The sequence below is a fragment of the Populus nigra genome, chromosome 6, assembly GCF_951802175.1.
Source record: "Populus nigra chromosome 6, ddPopNigr1.1, whole genome shotgun sequence".
Taxonomy (NCBI): Eukaryota; Viridiplantae; Streptophyta; class Magnoliopsida; order Malpighiales; family Salicaceae; genus Populus; species Populus nigra.
In genome coordinates, this window is record NC_084857.1 from 8,502,202 (window position 1) to 8,514,923 (window position 12,722).

Genomic DNA, 12,722 nt, shown 5'->3' on the forward strand with positions numbered 1-12,722 from the left:
TTTTGGTCTGTTGCTGGAAAAAAAAGGGATCCAACTCCAAGTCTCGAATAGGTGGAACGGGGGGGCATCTGATCCAAGCAGGCAGGCAATAAGATTGAGAACTTTTAGCTTATGCTTGGACTTTGGACTCCTCTGGGTGTCCTTGACCACTCAATTTTGTCCTTTTTCCGACTTGAAAGCTTTTAATCTTCTCCTCCTGTCCTTTCTAACGCTTGCCTTGTCCTTGCCATCTCTTGCCCTTTTCCCCTCTCCCTGCCTTGAGAAAAACAAACTAAAAATTCAAGTCAACAACGTGGCACTCTTGCAAAATAGATCAATCATTGGGACGCGTTGCTTCCATTTGCACATATTTGAGTGTACATTTTGTATGTTCTGCGCAACACCATCATGATAATAGCCCTTGGTCAGGAGGACATTAGAGCAGGCCATTGGAGATGGCAATCCTAAAGGTCCGTCAAGAATTAATGCAGGATACGATAACCAGTTGTTCCATAATTATGCCATTTATAATTATTCTGTCGTAATGTCAATTAGGGATAGGGATACAAAGTACTTGTAACCTTATCACGTCAATTTATAAAATCTGGAAGTAGTCTCATTTTGGTAAGTTTTATGCTATTATGGAAACTGCATTACTCCTTTTTTTTTTAATTTATATTGTTATTCAGGCTAATTTGTATATACTTTGATTAATTTTATGGACCCTGAAATTAACAACTATATAAGTCTATAACGACCCTGAGGTTTGTAGGACTCGAACTGGTGATGTTCAGAAAACAGACCTAAAACTTGACTAATTGAGCTATACCCCTTAAGATTTGTATTACTACATGTTTTTTTAATTAATGTACGTGTCCGGGTTAACTTGTGCGCACTTCGACTAATCCTACAGGCCATGAAGTTAATGACCATGTAAGCCTCCAGTAACCCTGAGATTTGTAAAACTCGAATGGATAACCTCTAGAAAATAAATTTAATAACTGATTAGTGAGCTACACCCTACTACATGTTTGATTAGTTATGTTGTGGTAGTGCTACTACATGTTTGATTAGTTATGTTGTGGTAGTGCTGTGAAAAAAATACAATATTCCATTCCATTCCTCTTTTTTTTTGTTAATATAATACAGTAAAATTATTCTTCTAACTCGTTAAACATTTGATCATAACAGTTAAATCTAATTTAAAGATTAATATGAAAAAAAAGCTTAGGTCTCTGAATCATTAAATCAATCTACAATTCATTTTTTTTAATTACACCCGTATATAATATTTAAAATCTATGTCCATCTTATAGATTACATCCATATACATAATAAGACATGTAATATAATGTTTAAAATCCTAGTAATATCCTAACTCAACTCTTAAACCTATTCGGAAAAAAAACTCTTATACCTAATATCTAGCAAAACCGCCCAGCTAGGTTTCTTCTCCTTCGTTTTCTTTACTATCTACTATTGCAAATTTAAGATTAGATGAAATTAATTAAAATAAAACAAGTTTACAAGAAAAAACGTTTAGAAACATAAATCAAGGTGTTGATAAAAAAATACATCATTAATAACAAAGGATAAAATTATTATTTTTTTCTTGAAAATTAAGAGGCAGAAAAATTATTAGACAAAAAAAAAAACAAATAGCCTGGATGATGCGAAATAACCCATTAAACTTGCGATCTAACTCGTGAACTCAATTAAATTCAATAATTTTTATTTTATATTTTTAACCCAGATATAAAATAAATAAAAAGACACCCAAAATTAGGCATTTGAATAAAACAACCTAGGCACATGGGTTTTTCAGCCCAGTCCGCACACTTGGATCTTTTTTTATTTTTTTTTAATACTTTAAAGGGTAGCAGACAACACATGTCTTTGGTTGCCATAAAAACAAGGCTTTCTTGTTTTTTTTTTTTGGCTCAATAACCCTTTAATATACCTTTTTTTTTTAATACCAAAACACTTAAAAAATACTTTAACATCTTGATAAACCTATCTATGACCCCAAAAACCCAAGAAATAACTCAAAAAATCAAAATCAACCAAAACCCGAAAACAATTATGTGGTCAGATCTGCCTCCTTGAAAAAGGAGAAGGAAAAAAAACATCTAGATAAAATTTCTCTCATTAAATAAAAGTCATTAACAATAATTTCAACCTTTTTGATAACCAGAATCATCAATAATAATCACTTTTTTTTTATTTGCCAAAATTAGCGACCACTCTCTCTCCTTTTCTTAACTAAAAGGTACTAAAAAATATGAAAAAAAACTTTGATATCAAAATTGAATTTTATGAAAACTAAAAGGATTGACAAAACTAAAAATCAAAAAATATAGGAAATCAAAATAAACTTTTTATATAAAATCAAAGACACCATCTATTGTACTTCTATTTTTTTATTTGGTCATTTGACTTTCAATTCAACCATCTTAAAAAAAAACATACATTTGGATGTTAATCCAAGCTCAAAAGAGCTTAACTGTACAAAGAAAAAGTATGAGAATCAAATTGATTTTCTTTTTAAATCACTACTTTAATACACAGTGATTTATGAGATAATAAACAATAATTTTAGTTATAATATTTTCCTCATGTAAGGTTTAATTTTTGTTAATTAAACTTAAACTTACCTTTTTCGGATCACAACCATCACCACATATTGTACCTATTTTATAATGCAATAAAGAGCTTTGTAAGATATGACAGCGAAAAAAGCAAAAGAAACCAACCTACCTTAAATTATAACATATCAACCAAAAGAACCATTATACTTTAAAAGATGGTTCATTTTATATAATTTTTTGATAAAATTTAATCATTTTCTCTGAATCTATGTTATATATTTACAATAAATAGTTTTAAATCTATCAATTTATATAAATACCAACCTCAATAGAGTAATTATATTATTAATTTATAAATCTCTCTTGACATTTGATTAACAAATATTTTATACCGGATCTAGCTGTGACAGTTAAGGAACGCCTACAACAGTTTGCTTTGCCACAACCACGATCCAAACAGACAAAGAAGCAACCCCCCCAGATGAAGCCCTATAGTTCAACCAACCATGGCAAAAGAAATCAAATAAATGCAAACATTACAATCAAAGCACCTGGTTTGCAACTAGTCTCGTGCGCATAACAGCTTGTAAAACCAAATAAAATAGGCTAAAATGAACTGGCAACATGGACAGGCCATAGATTTAATGGGATTCGGATAACCTAATTCTCTTAATTACGAGAGTTGATGTTTCATGTTTTTTAGTTTAAACTTTTCACAATCCTTCCAAATGATGGTAACATTCATAACCACGCTTATATGTTGCCAGAAAAACGCAATGTATATCAGCACACTTGCACAACAGAATCACCAACAGGCTCAAAACATCAGGATCAAAACTCAGCTATCTAGTCATGTTCTTGATTCTAAGCATAGCCAGTCATCCCAACAGAACTTGTACGATTTGTTTTGAGAGCTGCCTTGGTGGCAGTAGCCTTGGAGAAATACATGTAGTAGTATACATTCAGAATCATTGTTGCCACCACAAACACTGCTCCAGCAATAAAAACACCTTTCCGCAATGTTTCACAGGCAAAGTTTTGAGCATAGATCATCCCAACATACTTGGTATGATAGGCATTTTTCTGTGCACCTGCAATTAAACATGCTTCTGCCACCAGAAAAGTCGCCCTGCAGATGCATAAGATGAAAAAAAAGAGTCTTAAAGTGCAAGCATGTTTCAGATTGAACCATAAAAATGCTAGAACTGGAGAAAGAAAATGATCCTCGATGAAATGATAGATGTAGTTTAATCACAGTTATCCTCAAAACAGAGTACTAATATATGAAACCCCGTTGGCATAGGTCATCCTCTGCCTCAATGTAGCAAATTGTAATTTACAACATTATGTCAATTCACTAATCACTGATGTGTAATTTCCAACAACATGTCACTTCACCAGCTACGAATGCATGGGATCCTGGCAAAGAGATGCGTAGGCATGAAAAGAAAGAATGAAAACCATAATGCAATAAGAATGGTTTGTGTGTGTGTGTGTGTTCCCGTGCCTGTCTCAGTGATTCACTTGAAGGAAGAAATGATAATTTAACAAAGAGAGACTAATTGTGTGTCTTGACAGATAACAATGTATTGCATGAAGTTTCCCTGCCAAGAATGGATACAGAACATTATCCTGAGCATCAAAATTCTCACCATGATGAAACAAAATATATGATGGACCAAGCTCGATCTCCACCAGGGGCTAGTGATCTCCCAAAACACATGCATCTTGTGACACCCATCAATAGTGACTCACTTGAAAGAAGAAATAAGAAAGCGCCCACTCCATAACCAGTTGCAACATCAGAGTTGTAGACACAGTATGTAGCGTTTGTTGCATCCTTTTCAATATGGCCCTGTTTGCAGAAAAACAATGTCTTCATGAAAAACAGACACCATGGATTGCTGATATTACAATTTAGGACTAAATTCTTTATTATTGTCATGTAAAACAGCAATATGCCTACAGTGCTATTCATTGTCAACTGGAAGGGGACCAATGCAACCCCTGTCTGACCAATACAGGCTTTCACCCCAAGTCAAACCTGCCTGCACACTGCCATATCAAACAAGATCACTGTTTTCTTATGCGGATTTGCTGTTCCTGAAAAAGCACTAATTGTTGAGCCTAAATGCTGTTTTCTAGAACTTATTGAAAGCAAGTACAGTGAACTGCAAGCTTTTACTTCCATCTTCCAGTTCACTGAAGACAGATCAACAAAGTGGTGACAAGAAATTCTATATTTGCATATTCAAATTGTTACAGTTCCCTTCTGGTAGTGTAGTGTTTGTTTACCAGGGGCAAGAGCCTAAGGTATCCATCAGGAAATTCATGACACAGGAACACAATTTCAAGTGACTCTTAGTAGTCCATCAATGATTCATGCTAGTGTTCAACCATTTTCTGGATTAAGATAATATAAATGCTAAATCAAGAAACTAAAAGGTTATGCCTCAAATTTAGAGTTCCAATTGCACACACACATATCTTAATATAGTGGGATCAATTTCAGAGCAGATAAATATCCACTATAAAACCAAATCAAACTTGATTACATGGTGTATGATGTCACCAAAGCATTTGGCCTTGTTACGATCACTAAAATAATTTTGGGAATCACAACAAGGCCACCCAACTCATTTACCGCCACCATCTAGTTCTGATGCAGAAAGCCTAGTGAGTAGTGACCACATTGATTAAGGAAAGGGAAAAACGAGTTACAGCTTAAAGTAAAAACAATTTGATAACTTCAACGGTTGATCTTCCTATCAGTGATACTTAATGTGATGCTGTTTGTAGGGACGAAAGCTCAAGAAGATAATAAAAGACTATGGCAGAGCAACATAGTTTCCCAAGGACAAATTGTTCATGTTACGTCGGTTACTAACAAGTCTATAAAAGTAAAACTTTTTTCAACCACTTATTTTAGTATAATCCTTCACATTATCAGCCATCACAACTTCACTCATTGTCAAAACCCAATGTCTTCATACCAGCTTCAGTTCAAGTCACAGCGTTTCATACCAACACAAATATACAGGTTTTCTCGCCGTTTGCTAATTTCAAGTAACTCATTTTAGTCAAATTTAAGCAATTAGGTAGGAAGCAGCCCAGCTGCCAGGTCACAACTTCGAGACTCTTCTCTACCCTCGTCAGCCAAATTCTCTACCTTTGCACATCACAACAACTGCAAAATTAAACAAAACCCGATAATTCTCACACTAAGTCTTAAAACACACAGATCTCCTGTTTATCTCATCTCGCAAAACGTCAGAGACTCTAATAACACTAGAACCAGGGCCCAAAAAATTAGTAACAAAACAGAGATCAATCAATCAAACCACAAACAGTGAGAAATATAAACAAAAACCCTAACACCCTAGCTTGTAGCTAAAAACATACTAAAAGGATAAAGAAAACGAATGGAAAGAAAAGAAAAGGGGTGCGTACAGTGCTTCTGCGTCTTTCAGCAGCAATGGCGAACCCAAAGGCAACCAGACACAGAACCACCACTAGAAGGTGAACCAGAGTCGACCCTTTTCCCTCTCCCATCTGAAAATTACGAATCTTCTTTTGCTATCTTTCTTTGAGAAAGAAATCGATCTCCTGCGGCAACTGAAGTGAGGACTTGTTTTGCACGCAGGAGGAGTGGAAATAAGCGAAAGGTTGTCGGGGGAAATTTAACTTTTATTAGACCTTTTCAAGACCCACTCGATATTAATGAGTGTGGTAACATGCTATGGCTTGAAGACTTATGTGTTGAGTTGATGTTTGGTTGTGTTCTGCACGCGCCATGGCACTCAGTTTCAAAGCAGTAGAGTTTGAGATAATCTAGTGTATGAGGTGAATTTTAACATGCAAAATATTTTTTTATAAACAAAGAATAAATTGTTTTAGTTTTTATATAACTCGGATTTAAAAAAGTAATTGTACGTGGAGTAGTGTAAAAAATAAAAATTATTTAACTAACATGCTTTTGTTTTTTGTAATCCGATAAAATAGCAGAAGCTCTTCGGTTATCTTTGATTAGAAAGAGGAATAATGTCCTTTTGTTGTCTTTTTAACTATGAATACGACTCGATAAGCATTCGAATTAAAAAAAAGAGTTATTCTGATAAATTTTAATTATTTAATTTTTCTTCACATTTCTCCATCGAAGTATTTTCTTCATTCTTCGAGTTATATTTTACTCGGATTATATTTTACATGATTCGCATAATCCTAATTATGTACCTATTTTCCTATTAATTTTTCAATTCATTTTTTTTTTATTTCAATAAGATTATGTTCAAGAAAAAAAGTCACCACCTTCCTCGTAGGATATGGAGAAGTGATGGAAGTTGATGGGATGGGCTAAAAAAAAATTGGTGGTGTTGGTTAATGAAATCCCAAGGCTTTTACACTTAGGTTATAGAAGTTTTTTTTTAAAATTTTATTATCCAGTGTTAGCTTTGATAGGTAATGAATTTTATGGTTTATTTTAATTTGATTTAATTTATATAGATTTATCTTGGTTTTATTATTCAGGTTTAACAAGTTAACCCATATTAACTAGAGTTATTTTTTTTCTCAACTCATCATCTAAACTCACCACCTTTATAATTTTTTGTTTTATACAGAACTATCATGGTCTCATAACTTGGATCATAAATTTTGCAAATTAGTCAGGTTGGCTTAAGTTTTTTGGTCATTTTTTATTTTTTTTCTAGTTTTACAGTTCAAAATTAGATTGGCTAGGAACTTGATTTCATGATTTTTTTCTTTTCATGAATTTATTTTGATCTCATGATATTGGTTTTATAAGTTCACCTAGATTGACCTAGATTTTTATTTGTTTTTTTAATTGAATTTTTTTCTCAATTTAATCCATCAACATTGAATTGATTGAGAAGTGCGCTTCGTATATTTTTTTTATTTTCTTTTTATAGGTTATCATGATCTTATAACCTGGGAAGTTGGTTAGCCTAGTTTGCCTCAAGTTTTATTTTTTAATATTGAGTTGATTGATAATTAGGCTTCATGATTTATTTTGGTTTGCTTTTTATAAAGTTATTATAGCACAACTTAAGTTACAGATTTAATCGGTTAACTTAGTTTAGCTCGTGTGATTTTTTAGTGTTTTTCTTTTAAAAAAGGCTGATTTTTTTCTTTTTAATTTCATTATTTAACATTGGGTTGATTGAAAATTGAAATTGATAATTTATTTTAATTTTATTTCTATAACGTTGCCCGGTCTCATGGCTAAGGTTTAGTAAATTAACTCGGGCTGACTCGACTCCTTAATTTTCTCTAATTGAATTTTGTTTTCATTGTCACCATTTAATAATGGGTTAATTGAAAAATAAACTTAATATTTTTTTATACAGTGTTATCAGGGTCTTATGACATGAGTTAGAAATTCAATTGATTAATTCGGGTAAATTCAAGTCAATCCAAGTAAATCCAGTATGTTATCTATATATTTTAAAAAGATATATTCTTGATTTTTCAAATTAAACCATACTTTTACTTGTCATTCGAGTTATTTTTAAATATGCAAAGTTGACTATATCACATCGAGTCAATCTTCACATAATTGTTTTTTGTTATAAAATATGGTGGCAATACTTGATTTTTTTTTTCACATTAAACAAAAATTTGTTCTGATCGAGTTTTTTTTTCCTTCTTAATACCTGCCTGCCAAGATTTTTAACAAATTTTCTGTCTTTTCAACATTATCCAAAATAAATAAATTGTTAGCTCAATCTATCCTTGTATTTTAGGTCCTCTCTTACATGTTTTTAAAAGTCTAATTGCTCCTAACATGTCTTTATATTTTTTATTATACTCTAATCTATATTTTTAGTAGATATTTATGTAAGAATTGATGAAAATATTTGAGAAACTCAAACCCCCATGTAATCTATTAAAAAATGAATTTCATATAGTATTTTCTCAATAAATCAGGTTAGGTGGAGTTACAGTTACTCTCGCATGCGGGATGCCAGATGGGCCTGCTCAATCCAATGCTTTTTACTTGACTTGGATTTTAAATTCAGATCTGCTAGACCAGGCTAGGCCTCACGGAGGGCCTTGATAGGCTCTAGCTGTAAAGAGTTAAGTTGAACCCAAAACTTTGTCCCGGGTATAAGTTTATTTTCTAATTTCTAATTAGGATCAAAATGGAACGCTAGAGCTGCTTCTATGATATTTAGGTAATGATTGTCTTTAAAATATTTTTATTTAGGTACGATATTTACATAATCAACTTTTCATATTTAAAATTTAATTAATATATTATTTTTTAAAAAATTTATTTTTATATCATTATTATATAAAAATAATAAAAAAACATTAATTTTTTTTTTAAAAAAATTCTTAGAAACACGCACTACTAGCCACTGGCCACGTTTCCAAATAAGCGCTTATACTACTTATATTGAACCCACATTCACTTTTTGTTTTAATTGTTTTTTATTAAAAACCTAGTCAGATTTCAAATTGCGTTCCGAACAAGCTCCTAGTCTATTGCCTATATTGAGCACAGATTCATTTTTCATATTTTTTTTTCTATCAAAAACCTGGTCAGATTTCAGATTCTAATCTTCCCGTCCAGATAGAGGTTTTGATACCAGCTTCAATCCATTAGCTGCAATATCGTACATTACCGGGAAAATTATTGGAGAATGGTAATTAAAGTGTCACTGCCTTACTGGGTTAAACAACCTAAACAATATAAAATACATTTGTAACCGACCTTCCTATCTTGCTTAAACGAACATGGAGATTTATTCAGAGATTGATCAGATTGCATGGTGCTGGTCACCATGCAAAACAGGCCCCAGCCAGAATGGAAGAAACAGCAAAATTATAATGCAACAACCTCGGGCTTTAACCAGTAGTACTCTTCTGTAAAATTTGAACGAACAGTGTAGAGATTATAATCAATCCTCTCTCTTTCTATTCATCTGGTATCTTGTCAATACCCTTCAAGTTCCAAATATCATCATCCCAGACAACATCACTGAACATTTCTCGACAAGCCTCGCCCGTATAGTCCACATCCCAAAATGGCAACCAAATGGACCCCCATGACATTTGCTCATCCACAATACCCCTAAACCATGGCCATTGATCCTCCCAACATTGTAAATTCTCCATCACCATCTGAGTCGATTCACCACCTGTATTCTCCCTCTCCTCTTCCACCTTCTGAACCGCAGTGCTCTTGCCCTTCTTTTTCGCCTTTGTACTCATCCCTGCTGTCGTTATAATTGCAGTTGTTTTACCTTCAGCCTTAGTTGGTCTCGTATTTTTACCATCATTAACATTTCCTTGACTCTTCATTTTCTTGCAGCAATAATTAATATTGCTTTTTCAAAAGAATGGAGCTATAATTGATGGGATCGCTAAGGAAGAACGAAGAAGAATTTTATGGTATTTATAGGGGATGGGAGAACTTGGCTACTAGAAAAGGTTGGTTTTGAACTTGGACTAGTATGTTTGGTGTTGAGATCGCAGGCTGTGGATTCTTGTGATCATATATTCACATGCCACTTTCTTGTCCTTTGCACAAGACATGTTAACAAGTGCTTTTCTTGAGGTTGAAGGGTGAATTGTTTACACGAAGGTAGTTTTGTCAATTTGGAACTGTACGCTGTATACGGCTCTGTTCAATGAATTTTCAGGGATCAAGGGACAGCTTGGTTAAAATAAGATCTTGAATGACCCATGGAGATATTGCCAAGTTTTGTGGGCAGAATGGGCTTTTTATATAGCGATGTTTGGGATGCATGACTGCGGCGGTGGGAAGAATAAGATAAGACTTAGGGCTTATGTCACGATGTTTCACAGTATTTGACAATTTCAATGTCTCTTGTGTCTACCATATCGTCGCCAAATGCTGCAAAACTTCAGCGCCGCTTGTTTTTCCCAAGGGGTGGACGACTGCAGAGGTAGCTGAATGGACGGAGGTGCGTGTAAAGCAGTAGGCCGCATTTGATGACTCGACATGCATGCTATCTTTGTATTGGCCTCAAATCCAGCTCAGGTCATGACACACTTACCTAACGCTGCCTCTTCGACCATGATGTGTATATCCGATACCACCTTTTTCGGTGAGCCTTCCTTTTTATTGATTGATACCTCATTTCAAGGGAAGCTGTAAAATAACCCAGAAAAAAAAAAAAACAAACAAACAAACAATGAATATATATTGAATGCCTCATGCCATGCCTCTGCCTTTTCTTGCCAGTGTTTTGGTGACGTGGTGAAGGATATTTTTTAAAAATATTTTTTATTTAAAAATATATTTAAAAAAAATAGGTTTTTATTTTTAATATTATCACATTAAAATTATTAAAAAAATATTATTTTAATATATTTCTAAATAAAACACATTTTTTAAATACATTTAAAAATAAAAGCTACCCAATCCCATTGACGTGCCATTGGCCTTGAAAAGGTTTATTAGAACAGGAAGGAGGGATTAAAAAACTCCTCTAGACGCAGAGCGTGTAAAGCTTTGAACTTAAATACATTAAAATAAACATGTTATTAAAACAACCTTCTTCAAGAAGGTCCGAGCGATAAGCTACATAAATAATATATTGATTTTTTTTTCCAGCAATGAACTCGATATCACAGCGTTTATAATGATCAAGATCGGTAAGCCCATTGTTTCATACAGTTATCCATGTACGGGCAGAAGATTCATCAGCTATCACGACACCTACTTCCTTGAGTGAACTCTAGGTCGACGAGTCGCTCGTAATATGCTAGATTTGTTCATAAAAAATAATAATTGATATATTATATTAAGATTGATAGGATCATTATTTTTATTTTACCAAGTTACTTTAAATCATATCAGTTTTAATATAATTTTTAACTAATATGCGAGGTTTAATTTTGAGTAGATGAAGTATGGAGTGGCAAGTATTATTGAAATACCAATGTTATTCTTAAAAACAGTACTGCACTCTTTCATCTTACGAATGAATATCTCATAAATAAATAAAAATTTGGCAACAAAAGAATGCATAATTCAAATTCTGTTGTCTCCCTCCCAGGAAAATTTCCTCCTTCCATAACTGCGAGGCATGCCTCTAGGTCGACGAGGCTGGTGGCAAGTTTATGTTTTGTAGCATTATTCGTAAACATATCTTTAGTTTTAATTTCAAGATAGATGCTGAGTAAGATATGTTAGGGATAGTATGCGGTGTGATAGAAATTTTCAGCAACCTCCTAGCTTGCTTCCAATTTATTGTTACTGTGAAGAAGACGACTTCCAAATTGTATTGCCTAAAGAAAAAGATAGCTCGGGGGAGCAAAGCAAAACTATGAACAGTACTTTAGCACGTTGGTTGATTTGGATAAAAGATCACCAAGGAACGTAATGGACCTGCGTCATTTTGATCAGCTGAGCCTAGCCGTATTCCAGGCTTAATTGCTTCAGACTTATGATTAGGTTAGATTATTCCATTGCTGCTCAGGCTTGGCTCTCCTCTTTTCTTTTCTCTGGTTTGATTAGCCCCACGCCATAATCGATTACTGGTTTTCTTTTTTGAGTTTAAAATCTTATCTTTCCTCTTTCTTCCTTTGTTTTAATCTGGGTTGAAAAGTCGAATTCCTTCGAACTAGAATTTGAAGTTGGACGACGTGAGGAAGATAAGGTTGCACGCTCCTAGATGTTAACGGTGAGGCTCCACTGGGCAGCTGCCCCCTGCCTCTCTCACGTTGGCCTTGGGACTCGAAAGCCCCATTAAACAAAAACTGCAGCAGTGACTCGAAACTACTTTAATTTGAATGCTCTTCTTTTTTACTTTCAATTTCAGTCGTAAGATAACAAGCACGATATTCTAAGCAGCATGGTTTTTTTTTAATCCTAATTGGAAAAGGCATAGTTTGAGCCCGCGGTTCGCTACATTGCTCCAGTAAAAGTATTTCGATTCTTTCTGCAGCTTTCAATACAACAGAGTGTAGTGAGTGAGTGAGAGTTTTACTCCATTTTCATGAAAACTAAAGAAAAGGGGGGAAAACGTTGAAGTTTTCTGTTCAAAAGTCTATTTTTCTATATATATATAAAAAAAACAGAAATGGAGAAGCGCTTTTTTCAATCCTCCAAGTACAACATTATTTTGGACACCTTGAATGTTTTCCAGGTTGTTGTTCACT

At 33.7% G+C, this 12,722-nt stretch overlaps 2 protein-coding genes across 3 annotated transcripts; both read right to left on the reverse strand.

Annotated features, from left to right (window-relative positions):
• Positions 1–3,062: 3,062 nt before the first annotated feature.
• Positions 3,063–6,273, reverse strand: LOC133695786 (uncharacterized). 2 transcript variants are annotated; one of them, XM_062117728.1, is made up of 4 exons: positions 6,018–6,273; positions 4,534–5,754; positions 4,220–4,422; positions 3,063–3,696 (listed from the first exon to the last, which is right to left on the reverse strand). In XM_062117728.1, exons 2-4 carry the CDS (start codon positions 4,543–4,545, stop codon positions 3,432–3,434), a joined length of 480 nt encoding a protein of 159 aa, XP_061973712.1. In that variant the 5' UTR covers positions 4,546–5,754; positions 6,018–6,273; the 3' UTR covers positions 3,063–3,431. The 2 variants fall into 2 exon arrangements, with proteins under 2 accessions (XP_061973712.1, XP_061973711.1); XM_062117727.1 differs by lacking the exon at positions 4,534–5,754 and having other exon boundaries at positions 6,018–6,269.
• A 2,896-nt stretch (positions 6,274–9,169) lies between these two features.
• LOC133697867 (uncharacterized) lies at positions 9,170–10,301 on the reverse strand. The gene has a single exon (XM_062120677.1). It carries the CDS (start codon positions 9,891–9,893, stop codon positions 9,507–9,509), a length of 387 nt encoding a protein of 128 aa, XP_061976661.1. The 5' UTR covers positions 9,894–10,301; the 3' UTR covers positions 9,170–9,506.
• Between the last annotated feature and the right edge of the window lie 2,421 nt (positions 10,302–12,722).

Bases quoted from the DNA above. Each gene is read 5' to 3' on its own strand.
- LOC133695786 (XM_062117727.1), bottom strand. From the start codon at position 6,119: ATGGGAGAGGGAAAAGGGTCGACTCTGGTTCACCTTCTAGTGGTGGTT. The intron at 4,423-6,017 runs GTACGCACCCCT...TTCTGCAAACAG, and splicing joins CTGAAAGACGCAGAAGCACT to GGCCATATTGAAAAGGATGC. The intron at 3,697-4,219 runs GTGAGAATTTTG...ATGCATCTGCAG, and splicing joins ATATATTTTGTTTCATCATG to GGCGACTTTTCTGGTGGCAG.
- LOC133697867 (XM_062120677.1), bottom strand. From the start codon at position 9,893: ATGAAGAGTCAAGGAAATGTTAATGATGGTAAAAATACGAGACCAACT.